The sequence below is a fragment of the Meleagris gallopavo genome, chromosome 5 (genome assembly GCF_000146605.3).
Source record: "Meleagris gallopavo isolate NT-WF06-2002-E0010 breed Aviagen turkey brand Nicholas breeding stock chromosome 5, Turkey_5.1, whole genome shotgun sequence".
NCBI classification, from domain to species: domain Eukaryota; kingdom Metazoa; phylum Chordata; class Aves; order Galliformes; family Phasianidae; genus Meleagris; species Meleagris gallopavo.
This window is the reverse complement of record NC_015015.2, coordinates 33481228-33497499: the sequence shown is the minus strand read 5'-3', so window position 1 is coordinate 33497499 and position 16272 is coordinate 33481228. Positions and strand designations below refer to the sequence as shown.

The following is a 16272-nucleotide window of genomic DNA, read 5'->3' as shown; positions in this document are numbered from 1 at the left end:
CCTGCACCCCTGATGGTGAGGCATTTCTGCCCCTTTTGTTGCAAAGTTCATTTGGCCCAAGGGATTGTAAAAATCTGTATAAAACAAGAGAGGTTTATCTGTGGTGTCACACAAAACATCATAATACATGGCAATACTTGAAACTGTAACAGATTAACAAAAACAAGAAATCACAGAAGACACAGTAGTAACACACATTTCTCTTTATAATGTATATTAATATTTCCATTAAGACCACAAAAGTAGCTTCATTGTATGCAAACACTTTTCTAGACCTTAAACTGAGAAATTAGTGAAACAGGACTAAAGCAGAGAACTTAAATGAGGACCAAGGCCTGGCAGGATTGAACCCAATTTAGTTTGTATATTGCTTTTGTGTGGATGCTATGACTTGTACAGACCTTCACAGTCCATAAGAGAATCTTTTTTAAACTTTTGCTCGATTCTTCTGAAGTCAATCATCAAGTTCTTCAGGTTAATATCATGTACTATAGTAGCAGTCACATCACAGTGAAGACAGCTGATACAGCAGTTTTTCCAGTCTTAAGCAAGTAATGCAGAAAGAGATTTGTTTTGTTGAATACACCCTTCAGTAACAGAGGTACATAATAATTTTCTTAGGTACACAATATATTTATTTGTATGAATGTAACTAACTCACTCCAATTAATGGTCTTTCTGTACTTATAAGCTTTGATTTTTTTTTTCTTTAAAACTTTCCTATTCTTTGCCGTATGTGCTACAACCACTGAAGGGTGGAAATACCTTCTCTTCCAACAGCACGTAAATTGTAATTCCAGTGGTGGAAGGAATTTTTTTTTGCGTTTGACATCATGCAGATGCAGAATTAACATCTTCACTGCCATAAAAGCTTCACTAAACCATATGACAGCACTGGCTTGAGCAATAATGGCATTCAGGCACAATTTCAATTTGTGAAATCATTTTTAATTCTGTCCTTCATTCATTTGCTCAGTAATGAACTTATGTTTTACAGGAAGCATTTTTGTTAGCATCAGAACCTGGAGCATAAATGAGTTTTGTATAGCAAATTAATCTAATTTGAACAGTGAGACTAATTGAGAAACAACACCAACATCTAGCAGGTTTTGTATTTCCTAATTATTTTAAAAATCTGTCTCACATTCCAAACCAATTCACTTTTGCTCTGTGGCCATGAAATACTTCTCTTGTAATTTCTAGTGCATTAGCAGTGCTAATCACTGAAGATATCACCAAAGGAAACTGATGTTTTTTGGGTGTATATGGACCACTTACACAATTGTGCCAGCAGCAGCATCTTCCAGATTGATCCTTGCATGCTGATCAACCTCAAATGAAAATAAATGTGATCCAAGAGCACTTTTTACAAGTACTACATATAAAACCATGGCAGTCCAAAACTGTGAAGGCAAAACAGCAGATTATTGGAATGTTTATTTCTCCAGTTAACCGACCACTGTGAAGGAAAGCAACTCTTCTTCATTGTTTTAGATGAGGCCAGAGGCAGATCCATGAGTTTAATCTAAAGTTCTTGATCTCTGATCTTCTACACCAAAGTGAAAAAAGGAAAAAAGTGCCTAAGTGTCTCAGATTTTTATTTATGCTAACATCTAATGCCAAACAGCATGTTTCTCTAGACAGAACAGAGGAAGATGGGCATGTTTATAACCATCTTCTCCTTTATATAAAGCATAGGCCAAGAAAAATATAGCCTAGACTGGAGTACCTTTGAAGTCTAACACAGACAAGAAGCTGAGCAAGTTCCTCCTGGTTGAGAAAATAAACTTTTGTTTTCTTTTCCATCCCACCTTTCTGAACATGAAGAAAAGAGGGATTCAGTTAACAGCTTCCTACAACAAAGTACCTGTATAATTGCCTCAGATGTTGACAGTTTTCTAGTGAATCATGCATGAATGCTCTTGGCCAATAAGTATCAACACTAAGATCTAAAAATCAACTCTCACAGAAATAAATGTAATTTATGTTCTTCTAATTACTGCCACTAAAGGACTGGACTGTACCCTTTATAATACCAATTTAATCAAAAATGTAAATGAGGAAATATAACTATTACAGGAAAATACAAAGTTGTTTTTCTGACACTGCGTGATTGTTTAATTTACTGCTTGACTTACTTATTAGCTCACACTTAGGACTTCAAAAAGCCATTTTGGGAAAGGAACTTTCACTGGCTCTGTCACCTACTGAGTCATGGTCATATCTGCAGTCATGGATAACAGATAAAGGATAGCAATGTCAATTACAGAATTCTATTTCTTTACTTAGGCGCTTAAACTAGGTGCATATTCATATTCACTCTGCATGACAGTTTTCCAGCACTAATCAGAACTTTTACTAAATTTTAAACTAAATTTTGCATTTTTAATGTCTCATACATGGGTATCTACATATGGATCCAATGGCAGAGCATGCAGACCACTAAAATGTCTATTATTACAGATGTTATCACTGTCCCTAACACATCTAACATTCTGTCCAATACTTAGACTTCGTTTATTTGAGTTGCTTTCAAAATGTAGCAAGCAATATCCTCTAATAGTATATTTTGAATTATATTATGCAATCTGACCTTTTGGAATAGAACATCTTTCTGTTTTTTTCTTCTCATATCTAAGAATATTGCTAACATAACATTTGTCTTAGAGACAAGATGTTGCTGATTCAGTAGAACTGGACATGGTGAAACTCCATCTCAAATCCTGCAGACCTCCCACATACAAGATTAATTTAGACCAATCGTAGTAGACTAGTGAAGAGAAAAGCTGCTGTGGTAATGAGGAATTTAAATCCTATCATAAGAAGCCTACCATATAAATGCAAAAAACAACACCAGATTTTTTTTTCCCCTTTAGTAGAGCAAACTCTGGAAGATTATCTAATTACTAATTTTTTAGATGCAAGTTAAACATGGCCAGAAGTATGATAAGAAACCATTAAAAGCAGAGATGAATTAGCATCCAAGGATATTTCTTGCAATTAATCAACTTCCTAGATGTAGCTTAGACGTTTACCGGAAGTTGAGCTGAGTCATTCTTTAAGCTTTAAAGCATAATAGATGTATTTTCTTCAACAGTAGCTAAAACACATTTTACCTTGGGCACCAAAACAAAGTTGTTTTAATGCAGACATGAATCTCACTTAAACTGTCACTTTGAAAACTATTATTTTTGCCCTGTAAGTAACAGAGTATCCAGGGGAGAATTAAATATCTTTAACTGATACTAAAATATTCCAAGTTATCAACTAATTGTTTTACCCACTTATTCATATACTTACAATTTTTGAAACTGCTGGAGGGTTATCTGTAGGGAAAAAAAGCACTTCTAAAAAATTAACAAATAAAATTTTTTTCATCCTGTTAGAACATCTAATATTGAAGATAGTTTGTTTTCCACCTTGTAGCAGCGATTTAGCATGACTCTTCAGCAGCTGAAAAAAAAAAAATCAAAGATTATATGAAAAATATCCCTTTTATCATTGCAGTGCTTTTGAGGTATCATGTATCATTGTAAAGAAATCATCTCGCTCCCAATTAGTTCAGAAACATGCACTGAAAAAAGTCAATGCTTTAAGAAAGCATTAAAATTAAATATTAACACCTGGTTACACTGGAAGTTCTTTGAGATATGTTAAGTCATAGCAAGTCACATTATTTCTTGACACGTGGTATACTATCTTAACCCAATGAATATTCATTAGAATTTACAGTCCTCTATTCTTTTCCTCACTGCATTAAACATCCTCTTTCCCCCTCCCCCCCCCACAAGACTTGAGGGGAAACAAGATAATCTGCTTCTTCTGTTGGCTAAAATCATGAACAGATTATATACAGTATTGCATTAACAGAAACAAATCATTAACAAAGGACTGACTATAGATAGAAGTCCTACAGTTGCTGCAGCTACATTTTGTTCTTTTAATGGGATGAGTTCTCAAAATACAATTTCAAAACAAGCATATAGACCAACATTACTGTGATGCTATGTTATGGCAAAAAGAAACGCCTGTTTTTGTTGTGGCAGCATGATCTTACACTGTAGAGAATTAATTGCCAAAAATTTGTCAGCCCTACTCAGTTTACTGAGCTTTGGCAATCTTGTTGAACTATGTTGCAAAAGAGGTTGAGTTTGGGGGAAAAAACAGCTTCAGCAACTGATAAATTACGGACTGAGTATATAATTTGTGCCTCCTTTGACTTTCCAGTTTTATCATGATGTATAGCAAATAGAACTTGGGCTGACTTCAGAGGTTTGCTATTCAGAGAATTTCCTAATGACCTATCATTTGTGTGCATGTCTTCCCAACTTGCTAAGGTCAGTATGCCTGAGGAAAGAAAAAATGACAGGAGCTCTGGCTAAAGGAGAAAACTTTTGGCCTGAAGCTGCAGAAAGTTTCATTTGAAAGCCATCTATATAAATGCAAAAAAAGACATGCAGCCTGATTATTCCTGCACACTTGACAGTGACTAGAAGCAAGAAGGCCTTCAGGTACATAGTGAATAATAAATGACCCTTCATGGTGTGTGTCAAAGGAATGGAAAGAGCAGCATCTCAATTCATGTACATTTTTTAGTAATAACATGAGGCTTTGTGCCAACTGAGATCTTCGCATACAGCATCTACTGAAAGTATGGAAAATTAGAGTTCCAACACCTACAAGATGCTCATGCATTTTTTTGTCTAGTGTACTCACACTACCAAACTTTTTCACTAAAAATGAAAGAAATCAAATTTCCAAAAAGTACACCGCTAGTATTAAAAAAAAAGGGTACTGCATTGCTTCTAACCAGTATGAAGTGTTATAATTAGACCCTATGGTACATACCCTAAGTAGGTTACTGTTACTGCTCTGTATCCTGCTCCAGTGGAATCAACAGAATTTATTTTAAAACTAACATCTGTCAGTCATGCAGAGACAAGCAGCTGGTACAGTAGACACTCAAGCAGGGAACAGTACAGTAGTTAGAAGTCACCAGCAGATGAACATGTGTGGAACTTGTAGAGAAATAAACTAATTAATAGTGTTCCTGCTTCTTTAAGGCAATTATGCTAAGCAAGCAGACCACATTTTCACCTCACATTTTCCCCTCAAAGAGCTACTTCCAGTAGCTTTTTACGCCAGCATTATGCAACACTTCGGGTCTTCAAGTGAAAACACTTATTCCACATGGTTTCTGATGCTTGACAAGTGGTAAGGTATGTCTTCATGCTGCCTCCCCATTCTACACTTTTAAATACCTCTGGTTTGGAAGGGAGACATATTCTTGACCTTAGCGTCTTGAAGATGATTTAAGTATGAGACAAATTAGTGCTAAATAACAGACATTGCAATGACTGTATTTAGGTAGTGGAAAATTTTGAACTTTCAGCTAAATGTATTAATTCAGTATTAACCTAGCAATTCTGAAGCTGTTGGGAAAAAACCTTAGTTGAACTAGACTGAGAAAAGGTTACTAAAAAACAAACAACACTTCAAACATAAAGAGTCATACCTCCTCATGGATAGCCTAGGTAGGCTAGACAACTCAAAACCATAAAATAAACAAACTAGAAGCAAGGGAGAGAACAGAAAGCAACTTGACTCAGCTCAGAAGACTGTAATCATCACTTTAAAAACAAAATAATCCCTTTTCATTCTGTGCTATCATGCCATTTTAACTCTCTCAAACTAAAGATTTACACATCTATTTCTTTTTCTTCTCATAGGGATTGATTTGCTGTTTCAGCGTGGTCAATTAAAAATGCGCTTTACAAGTTAAACAATTTTACAGAAAATAACACAAAATACTTTGTATTGCCTATGATGAAGACCTGCCATTTCATTGCAGCAAATTCCATTTTCCTGGTCATCCCTGATGATGGAGCAGCAACTGTACTAGCCGTCACAGCAGAGTCCATCAGCTCTATCACAGCATTCCAGGCAACAGTGGTACCCAGCTGTGATTATTTACTAAATGTTCCCAAATGCTTTGAGTAAATACTCTCCCTATATAGGGTCTGCTAGTTTTCCTTACCTTTTTCCCCCCCCCCGTGTACACATGGGAAGAGAGTTCCACACTGGACAATACAGAAAATGTAATGTTCAAATATAATTCCTCCATCAATGCTCTACACCCTTTCAGCTACATCTGTCCCACAAGAGAAAATATAACCCACTGTATCAACCTATTTTGTATCTTTGCTATCTAAGTGCTAGGCTGCAGCTTTGTATTGTTTCTCTTCAAGACAGATGACACTACCCAGGGGCACTTTGTTGATGTGACAGCTGCTTGAAAAACCTTAGATCAATGTTTCAGACACTACAGACTTCTTAGATGCATCTTGTCCCTTCAATATTACAGTCAACTGTGGCCCCTGCTAAGTGACATACAACACCAAAGTTACTGCTAACAAAAAAAATCCCTAAGGAAGACTTCAAGACAATCTGAAATCATTTTGGTTCTGAAAGACCATTTTATCCTCTGATAAACAAGAGAAACCTCAGTACCAGCAGAGGCAGAGGCCCAGCACCCACCTCCCTCCACAAAAGGTGACACTCCATTAAATGCACATGAAATATATATGACCATTCAAATTGAAGGAAAAATGCATGTACGTTTATGTTTGCGAGAAGTGATTCATGCTGCCATCTACCTCTCTTAAAAAGAACTGATGTGAAAACAAAAAAAAGAGGGCCTTCTGGATACAGTCAATCTCCAAATACCTACTCTTTGCTGCAGGATCAAGAAGCAGAGAAGATACAGTAAATATTCTGGGACAGCTACAAAGTCCAAAGCATGTAGAAAAACACCTTTAATATAATAACTGTTAAAAATATCAATGTATTTTATACATGAATACATTCCTTAGAAATCTAAAGGGTCTCTCATAGAAAAAATAAAACAAAAACCAATTACAAATTCAAATGGCTAAAATTTAGCCAAACATTCTTTGACTTACAAAAGAGATCTTTCATCTATGGCCCAACAAAATTCAAGAAATGGAACATATGCTACAATAACATATGTTTTGTTTTTCCAAGGAAAAAGCAATATAACTACATCGGGAATAATACAAATAATGATCCTGTACTACTTGTTCAATGTACTGGTTCACAACCATATGCCATATGAATACATCAAATTCTGGTGTAAACAACGGTATCACAACAAAGAATAATTAACATCCATACATGCTGATATCTATTTGTATTCTACTAATTTGCTCAGAGGCTGTAGTAATATTCATTTTCCTTAACAATAAATTTATATCACAAATGTATACGAAGAAACTAATTTAAAATGGATTTCTATCTCATTAAGTTCTTCTTAATGAGTCTGGGGATAGAGCTTTAGAATAAATGAACAGAAGGTATTTTAAATAAAATCAGTTAAGTTTAAATAAAAATAGCTCATACTTAACAATACCCTACAGCTAACAGAAATGAGCTAGTTTATGCACTAGCCACCTAGTGTGATTTCATCATTTTTATAAAGGTTTGCTTTTGAAAGAGCAACCTCACAGAACACTAATGCAAAAGAGCATATTTTATTACAACTTCTGTGCAACAATGGCTATTAATGAGAATATATTGCCCCTTGCTGTGCAACGGTTAACTGCACTAAGCTTGTTTGATGACTATGGCCAAATAATAAAATTTAGCTTCTTACTATGCTGATCTGTCTTTTTTTTTTTTTTCTAAATGTAGTTCTGAAAATGAAATCTTAGGTCTTTCACAGGAGCTCTGAGAAGCTGAGTTCTGCACCAGCCCATGCTACCTCTGTCAGAACTCACAGGAGTGAGGAGGGCAAAAGTCATCTACTCACTGAGTCAGGACACAGAGTCAGAAACCTGAGTGATCACAGAAGCAACAGCTGCAATACTTCAACTTCTCTTCAGATCTTAAGTCTGATCCCTGGCTATGCAAGTGTCCTTTGTTTAACTGTGTTATTTGTTTTTCCCTCTGCTTCCAAATAGTGTCACTAAGAAAAAACCCTCTGATGTGAAACCTCAGTAAGCAGAATCCAAGTACCGCCAGTTTGTAATGCAGCAACGAGAAGTCCTTTCACTGCTCATTATTGGGCTTTAGCTTTCATGCAGAAACAAAACAGTACGCTATTCCACAGCATGTAACACTTCCCCACTAGAAAATAAGCTAAGCAGCATTTTTCTCATCCAAACAAGCCAACCAACCTACCAGCTTTCAAGTAGCAGTCGGGGTTTTTTAAGTACGAGCTGTTAAAACGCTTTCTGTCTTAAAGCTACAGCCTTCGCACGTGGCTACCTGCCTCTCCTCAGAGACCACTGCCGAACCAAAGGTCCTCACACACGCCAATGAGCCAATACCCAGGCGCTAGGCTTTGTAACGGCCAGCCGAGACGCCTGAGCACCTCACTGCAGCGCTGAGTCCCGCTAACCCGGAAACGCAACACGCACTGCACCGTGACCCCGCCGCCGCCCCGCCCGTGCTCCGCTCCCTCCCGCGTGCTCTCTGTCCCATGGCGGCGGCGCGGCCGGTGCTGGCTCGGGCCTTACTGCAGCAGTGCCTGTTCGCTCGGCTGCAGGTGAAGCCGCCCGAGCGCGGTGCGGAGGCTGAGTGGGAAGAGGTAACGTCCAGCGCGGCCGCCCCGCTCGGCGCGGTCTCGTCCCCTCCCGTAGCGACGGGGCGGGCATGGCTGGGGGCGCAGGACAGAGCCTGGGGCTGCGGTCCGTCTGGCTTTGCGGATGGTACAGCAAAGGGACGGCACTGCCCGCTGATTCTTACCGCACGCGGGAAGTCCGATACGTGATCCTCGTGGTAACTTCCGTCAGGCTTCACTATATCTGCCTTTTAGTGTCTACAAAATCTGTAATTAGTTCCCGCTTACATTCATTCTTTAAGAGTTTTCAGTGTTTTTTTTCAGCTTACCTGGGCGATAGGCACACAGCTGCTGCTGCTCCTCCCTGCGGGGTGAGTGGGAGAAGCGGCGGGTCAGAGTGGAGGAAGATCACTGCCAGCTACCTTCACGGGCAAAATAGCTTTCACTTGGAGAATTTATGTTAATTTATTCTGAATTAAATGTTTACTTAGTTTGGATACTGAAAGGAAAAAATACCTAAATGCATGGGAAAGATAGTCCTCCTTCTTTGGCAGGCTGAACTTCAAGCACTGGCCATGATCTGCACTCCTACCCCTATGCTGTCACCCCAGATCACACTGCCAAGACTGGGGTACAGGCAACTGTAATCCACACACAGCTTATCTCCTGCTTCTTCTTTTCTAGCCTCCCAGGCTATAGACCCTGTAAAATAGCAGCTTCTCCACAACATACCTTCTACTCCTCCTATGTTCTCTCTTTGGGGCTTTCTGCCCTCTCCTAAATACGCTTTCACAGAGGTGCCACAGGTGCTGGCTGTCTGTTAAACTACCCAAACAGAAGCACGTGTTTTGGTTTTTACATATAATGAGTCAATCTGTTAGAAGGTAGTTATGCTGTGTAAATCTCTTACTTGAAGATTTAAATATCTTAACCAAAATTGTTGTAGAAGTAGTAGATAACACTGAGGAAATCACCATGAGGTTTGTCCAATGTGAGCAGCAAATATTTTTCAGACATGAAACTTAACTGGTCCTTACGAATCTTTCCTGATATCAGGGCTTCTAAAGAGAAATCTGTTGTAACAGAGCTAGTCATCCTGCGGCAAAAAACAACAACAACCAAACAAACAAAAACCCCTGTAGAAATTTCATTGTTTCTTTAGTCTTTAGTGGCTTTCATTAGAGGTCATTAATAGGCATCATTGCTTCTGATGCTTTCTTGTAGGACAACGCTACTCTGTATAAGTGTACCAACGAAAAATAAATATAGGCCTAATAAACTATTATTTATGTAAATCAGTGTGTGTGTTGTGACCTGTAGCAGCTAGAAAGTAGGTCCTCACCTTGAGAAAATTCTAGTGAGCCATAAATAGTGCATTATGTAGGCGGCTTTGAAGAGCTTCCGAGCTTTAAGAGACCCCTGCAGGTACTTTGGGAACTCTGGAGTGGATGTTCTTTATCAGGAAAAAGACTAGAAGTGTACTTTTTATATGAGTCACTACTCTTCATTATGTTTTCACAACTGTAACTTTATGACCTTTTGAGGATTACTAGGTCTTGTTTATGCAGAAATGTTGGCGAGATAGGATCCATTAAAAGTTTCTGTATATGCAAAATATTTGGAGGAAAAAAATTCTGTTTAAATCTAGGAGTAAATACAATGAGATTGGGTATTTCAAACTATAGGAGAAAAGAAATATAAAATGAATATTCATCTAAAAAGTGTAAGTATCTACACTTAATGCAATGAAAACTGTTGCTCCCATACCTTATTTCCCTTGATTTATCTTCTGGTTAAGATACCAAATGGGGTAAAAAAATACCTGGTACAGGTTGTTCTGTGACCCATGGTAGATTATGGAATTTCTCTTTGATACAGCAGAATGGGTGAAACATGAATAACACTTCTCACTGTTCAGTGAGCCTGAATGAAGATGTCAAAGAATAATTCATGTAAGTTAGTTCCACAGACTTGCTTCCTACGGTTTACAAAGCATCTCTCTTTTCATTATCAGTTGCATTACATTTTTCAGGAAAAAAAAAAAAAAAAACATGCTGAGATAACATTTTGTGGAATATATTTAGGTTTTTCTAATGGAATCCTGCATAGTTCAGATGAATGTATTTTGTAAAGAGGGTAGGGGGAGGACTTAGTTGTTTATCCTGCAGAAGAGCTAAAAAGCAGTGTTTAGAGGCAGCGGGGCTAAGGCTTGCTGCATGGCCTGAGGGCCTGGGTACTTCAGGTTTGCCTGCTCTGATTATTACTTAGGACAGTTGTACAATAAAAGCCAGTGTTGCAGAGTAACTTGATTCGCTGCTTTATTTGTGTAGGCTTTTTACTGATAACAAGAAATCCACACAGCACAGCTACCTGCTTTTCACTACGTAAGTTCTTTCCAGTGACTGTTTGCTTGTCAGCATGTTGCGTTTGTAACTTCCTTATTTGTGTTATTTTACTTGATGTCTCCTAGGCTAAATGTAGGTCTGAACAGTTAGGACACCTAGAATACCTGTGTAAGACCTGAAGACTGACATGCATTACTATTAGGGTAGCTCCTTAAATTCAGTTTTAAGTCTCCCACTCAGTTAAGAAAATTGGAAAAAAAAAAAAAAAGTAACATATAGCAGGTTGAGGCTGAAACCTGATTGAATGTGTTGTAAATAGGTGTTCAAATATAGTTCTCAATCACAGTTGAAACCACGAGTTTCAACTTGTGAACGCTGGATAGTTTCCATAACATAATTTCTAAACATTCTAGAAGATAATAAGCATATAATATAAATAGAAACATTCTCACTCAGCATTAACTTGCCTCTGAATTCAGATCTTTTCATTTCGTATTTAATTGCTGTGAGACACTGTATGGTAACTGTTGAGTCATGGCCTGAACCACTGATTGAGCACGTGGGGAAAGGACCCGGTCAGCCATGGAAGCACAGGTGAAGGCAATTCACCTGTGTGACTGGAAGGGGTGGAGCCTGGCTGCAACTCTCTTAGACCCCATTTAAGGGCTGACTGCCACTGGGGAAGGGTCTCTGTTTAGAGATTTCTCTTTGGTGAAGTTCTTCCTGTGAGCCTGAAGCTAATATGTATCAAATTTTGTAATGGAAAAAGTGTATTCCAAATTAAACATCAAATCATGAGAGAGGCTGAAAAATAATGTTAGTTAATGTGGTAGTTAATAACAATCATTTTTAGCTATCTGGTCTTAGAGTCTTAAATTTTATTTTTTTTTTTTTTACTTTATTTCCTTTCTTGTCTTTTTAAATGAGCTTTCTGCAGAATATTGTTACTTCCATATACGAAAATATTAAAAAAAAACTTTTAGAAGTCTCAGGTTTGGGGTTTGGAGTAGTTATCTGGAGGTGTGCAATATAGTGTAATTGTTTCTTTCTAAGTTAGTGTTTGTATACATGCAGTGTAAATGTGTTTGACCTACTTAATAATTTTTTATTAATAGGTATGTGTACATCTTTATTAACATCCTGATGCTAGTCTGGTTCTGGAACTAATATTAGCAAGTAAGACTGTCTATCCTTTAGCAGCTTTTATTTCTTTCTGTCATTTGAATAGAGAGTTTGAAATGCCATTTAAGGTTTAGGGCATCAAACTTATTACAGTGTTTATGAAATATGACAATCATTTGGGAATGGAAACCTGCGTAATATTTTGTGATGATCAAAATGAGTTTTGTAAGGAGCAGTTTATAGCTTCTGAAAGAATCTCAGCATGTGACATTTTGGCTGTAAAGAGCATTCTCTTTTTCCATAAATTAGTAACTAGAAAAATAATTACAAAGGTATAGCTCTCCTTAGTCATTGCATTAAGTGTTTTGTTCAGTCTCCACAATAACAAAAGGGTGAAATCTCATGTATATAGTTGTTTTCTTTACTAAAAGCTTCTATCTTATAAAGAATGAGTAAAAAAGGAAAGAAAAAGACAAAGGGTTGTGGTTTTGGGTTTTTTGTTGTTGTTTATTTTAAGAAATAATCATATTTCTTATCTTTTTGTTTTTATAACGTTGAAAGTAATGAATCCTTCCTGCTCCAATCTAATTAGCATCTCTTTGGTAGCATTTTGTATTTTCTCTGTGCTGACGTTAATTTTCCTTCTAACAGGAATATAAGGATAATTATTCTTGAAAAACAGCAGTGAGAGGGTAGGATTTTTTTATTGTCAAGCTGTGTATGCCTTCTGTTTTTTCCCAAAGAGGTTAAATCATTGACATACACTTGAACATGAAACAGCATTCTTGTTGGTTGCGTAGCCAAATAGCTTTAGTTTCTTAATAAAGCACAGGTTGTTGCACATGTATTCTTTGTGATCTAAGCCAGAAAGAAAAAAAAGCTACAGAGGAATTGCTTTATGCTTTCTTATTACTGCAGACCTAATACTTTCCTCAAAGAGACAGTTCTTTCTAGTGGTCTCTTAAATTGCTGAAGAAGTGGCACCCTACACAATTCAAGGGAGAAGACACATTTTGTCAGAAAGTTCACTGATGGAAAGGTTGAACTGATGAATAATATTTTTGCTAACTTCATAGTATTCTGAACAACTTCGTAATTGTTGGTCATCATATTTAAATTAGTTGTCACATCTAAATGTTTAATTGTTTTGTTAGAATTATCCTTTGCTAGCTTATTTTTAACATCAAAATATAATTCAGTTCATTGACAAATCCCATGGTATTTGACATATTTCATAGTTGTAAATAAAGTCATGTTTCATATTGTAAATTATTTTATCTGTAATAACAGTAATACTGTACATGGTATATTACAACTAAGTGTAGCTTCACATGCAGCTAACAAATTGGCTAAATTGCACGGTAGCAGCATTGTGCAAGTGATAAGTTCATATCTCATAAACTTCTATAAGTAAATTTAAAATCTGAAGCTATAGGAAATAAGTAAAACTAATCTTAGGAACTTTGTCATTGTTTTGTCACTTTCTGTATCAGTTTTAAGGATAAACCTGCATGATGGACAGTGAGAAAGATTGATATTGTTTTCTCTAATCTTTTGTAGATCCAGAGAGGGCTTGTTATCTACATATGCTTCTTCAAAGGTGCTGATGAGAATCTTATTCCAAAAATTGGTATGGTATAATCCATATGAATTCTTGTATTGTTTCAAAAAGTATTAAGTGGTAGTGGCAGAGAAGACAGCAACTATTAGATGAGAAGGCAAAAAACCATCAAATAGCATCATTCCCAACTAATCAGGTGGCTGAAAGAACAGCTTGATTAGTTATGTTTCATTTGACAGCTGTCCTTATCTCTTCTGTCAGTTCATGATTCACCTGTTACAAGATCTGTTCACGTTGAAAGTTCATGATGAAAACACTCTAGGAAACAAAGTGCTGCACCTATTAATGGACATATTACAAGTATCAAGCAACATCTTTAGACAGCAACAGAATTGAACTTAGAGAAGATGGTTTGCAGATAATTCATGGCTTTACTTAAGAAGTATTTTAATTTTATCTCCCTACATGTGCTGGATGTTTAAAATTATAGCCAGTAGAGGGAGTTGTGTGGATAACTAACCAGTATCCTTCCCATCTCATACTACATATTGTTACTTTTTCTGAATCAGAAGTGGTAACAACAATATCTGTAGTTTACTTGCTCTTTTCCACATGCACTTCTAACATTTACATTCAAGTGGAACTGATGCTCTGAATAAGGTCAAACTCTAGTGACTTCTGTCTGCCTCCTTCTAGAGTAGTTTTAACTTTTGTTGTTGTGCTTGGTTGGATTGCTGCTTGCTTTGTTTTGTTAGGTTTTTTTTACTTTTATTTAATTTCTTGTGTCTCTTTATCACTAGCAGTGGATCACTTGGGGAATTCAGTGATGTGTGTTCCACATAAAAGTGCCCCGTTTCTGTGGGTTGCTGATAGTGGTATTTTCACAAAAGGTCATGTAACAATAGTCTATTTCAAGCTGCATGCTGGGACAAGCAGAAAGGTCTAGCAATGTGCAAGCACAGGTGTTATTGAAAATGCTGAGAATAGCTCTTGTTCTTCAAGGGCATAGTCTTCCTGTGGTGCTAAATTAAGATGAAATCTTTGGGTGTGTTTAAAACAGCATGATATGAAAATCTTATGCTTGTGAGAGTTTTATGAGACTTGAGAATAATCACCTTTTCAGCTCTGTGGCAGCTGGAACAGGCCAGAAAAAGAAAGTTCTGTTTGCTATTAGAAGACTTATCCTCTGCCATCTTCCCAAGTGTCTGTTTTATGGAATATTTTTGTTCTTAATATGTTTTGATACTATTTAAGTTAGTGTGCTTTTTATGGGTTTAGGGAGATGACTAGTATTCTCCCAGCTTTCAAGGAGTTGGAGGAAATTTTGGGGGAAGCATTTGATTGTTATAGAAACACTAGAAAATGTTATCAAACACAACATTTCTATCTGTAAGTTTACACATTGCATTTAATAGACCAAATTGCATCTCTGACCTACCTGCTTACATTCCCTCTCAAGGCAGGCTGACACCTGCTTGTCTTTAGGAGGAAGACTGAAGGGTGCTCACATACTGCTGAGCCTAGGGCTTCAGCTGGATCATTGTTGGATACTGCTGCCATCTACTCCAACCATAAAGAAAAGAAAGTCAGGACAGAAATGTCTTCAAGTGTATTGAAGATGGCCTTATCTCATATGATGTATGCTCTTGTGTAACTGTTGCCTGAGTGTCAGGTAATTACTATAGGGTCACTGGTTAGACCCTGGGTTCCTTTGGGGAGCTCCAACTAGAATAAGCTGTAGGATTTCAAAGAGAAAACCATTGTCCCACCCACAGTAACACTTCAGACATACTACATCGATATAAATATACTTTGCGTTCTTCACAATACTCTGAAATCTTAACTGGATAATAGTATTTAATGACTGTCTGTGTTTTGTTTTAGTAACAGTTAGTTCTTTTACTTGAGTGACGTCCTATCTCGAAGTATCTTGTAGAATCTTGAATATAGTTTTATAATGTTATATTAGGTCCTGTTTGACTTACTGTAGTTACATTAATTTTTATTTTATTTGCAGTCAATGTGCTGTTGAATGTTAAATTAAGTGAAAATGAAAATGGAGAGTACGTATCTGTCCTTGATTTACCAGGCAATGTGCTCATCATACCACAAGCTACGCTGGGTGGTAAACTGAAGGGAAGAAAGATGCAGTACCATGCAAACATTGAAAAAGAAAAGGGAATGGAACTTTATTCTCAGTTTGTGACTTTGTGTGAAAAGGAGCTGGCTGCCAATGCCAAATGCATGGAAGCAGGTGTTCTTGTTAAGCATGGCACGTATGGAAACAGACAGGTGTTAAAACTGGATACAAATGGACCTTACACTCATCTAGTTGAATTCTGAAAAAATAAATGCTATCACAGATACAATACTGGCTGTAACTATTGTCTTTTTTCCTTTTCTAAGCATTAATATATTTAAATAGTTTGGGAAGAACAGTATAAGAAGGACATGCACTCATCTGTGCTGGTGTTATTAATCTCATTAAATAGAAGAATGCCTTAGACTGCTTTGCAATAATGAGCATCTGAAGTATTCTTAAAATATTGAGATTGATCCAATTAATGTCTCATTTGGATGGTTTTTTGCCTGAATTTTAGTAGTAGGGTAATGCATACAATTGTTACTTCAAAATAATTACACAAATATTACATAAGTTGTAG

General features: G+C 36.9%; 1 protein-coding gene across 3 annotated transcripts; it reads left to right on the top strand.

The window, feature by feature from the left end:
• The first annotated feature begins 7583 nt into the window (after window positions 1–7583).
• DTD2 (D-aminoacyl-tRNA deacylase 2) lies at window positions 7584–15978 on the top strand. 3 transcript variants are annotated; one of them, XM_010711660.3, is made up of 3 exons: window positions 7584–8608; window positions 13609–13678; window positions 15699–15978. In XM_010711660.3, exons 1-3 carry the CDS (start codon window positions 8501–8503, stop codon window positions 15950–15952), a joined length of 432 nt encoding a protein of 143 aa, XP_010709962.1. In that variant the 5' UTR covers window positions 7584–8500; the 3' UTR covers window positions 15953–15978. The 3 variants fall into 3 exon arrangements, with proteins under 3 accessions (XP_010709962.1, XP_003206612.1, XP_019471252.1); XM_003206564.4 differs by having other exon boundaries at window positions 7745–8608; window positions 15627–15978; XM_019615707.2 differs by lacking the exon at window positions 7584–8608 and adding an exon at window positions 8622–8799 and having other exon boundaries at window positions 15627–15978.
• Window positions 15979–16272: the final 294 nt, after the last annotated feature.

Excerpts from the sequence above, each read along its gene's own strand:
- DTD2 (XM_019615707.2), top strand. The coding sequence starts at position 8,674 with ATGGCTGGGGGCGCAGGACAGAGCCTGGGGCTGCGGTCCGTCTGGCTT. Across the intron at positions 8,800-13,608 it reads TCCGATACGTGATCCTCGTG|ATCCAGAGAGGGCTTGTTAT; the intron begins GTAACTTCCGTC and ends AATCTTTTGTAG. Across the intron at positions 13,679-15,626 it reads GAATCTTATTCCAAAAATTG|TCAATGTGCTGTTGAATGTT; the intron begins GTATGGTATAAT and ends TTTTATTTGCAG.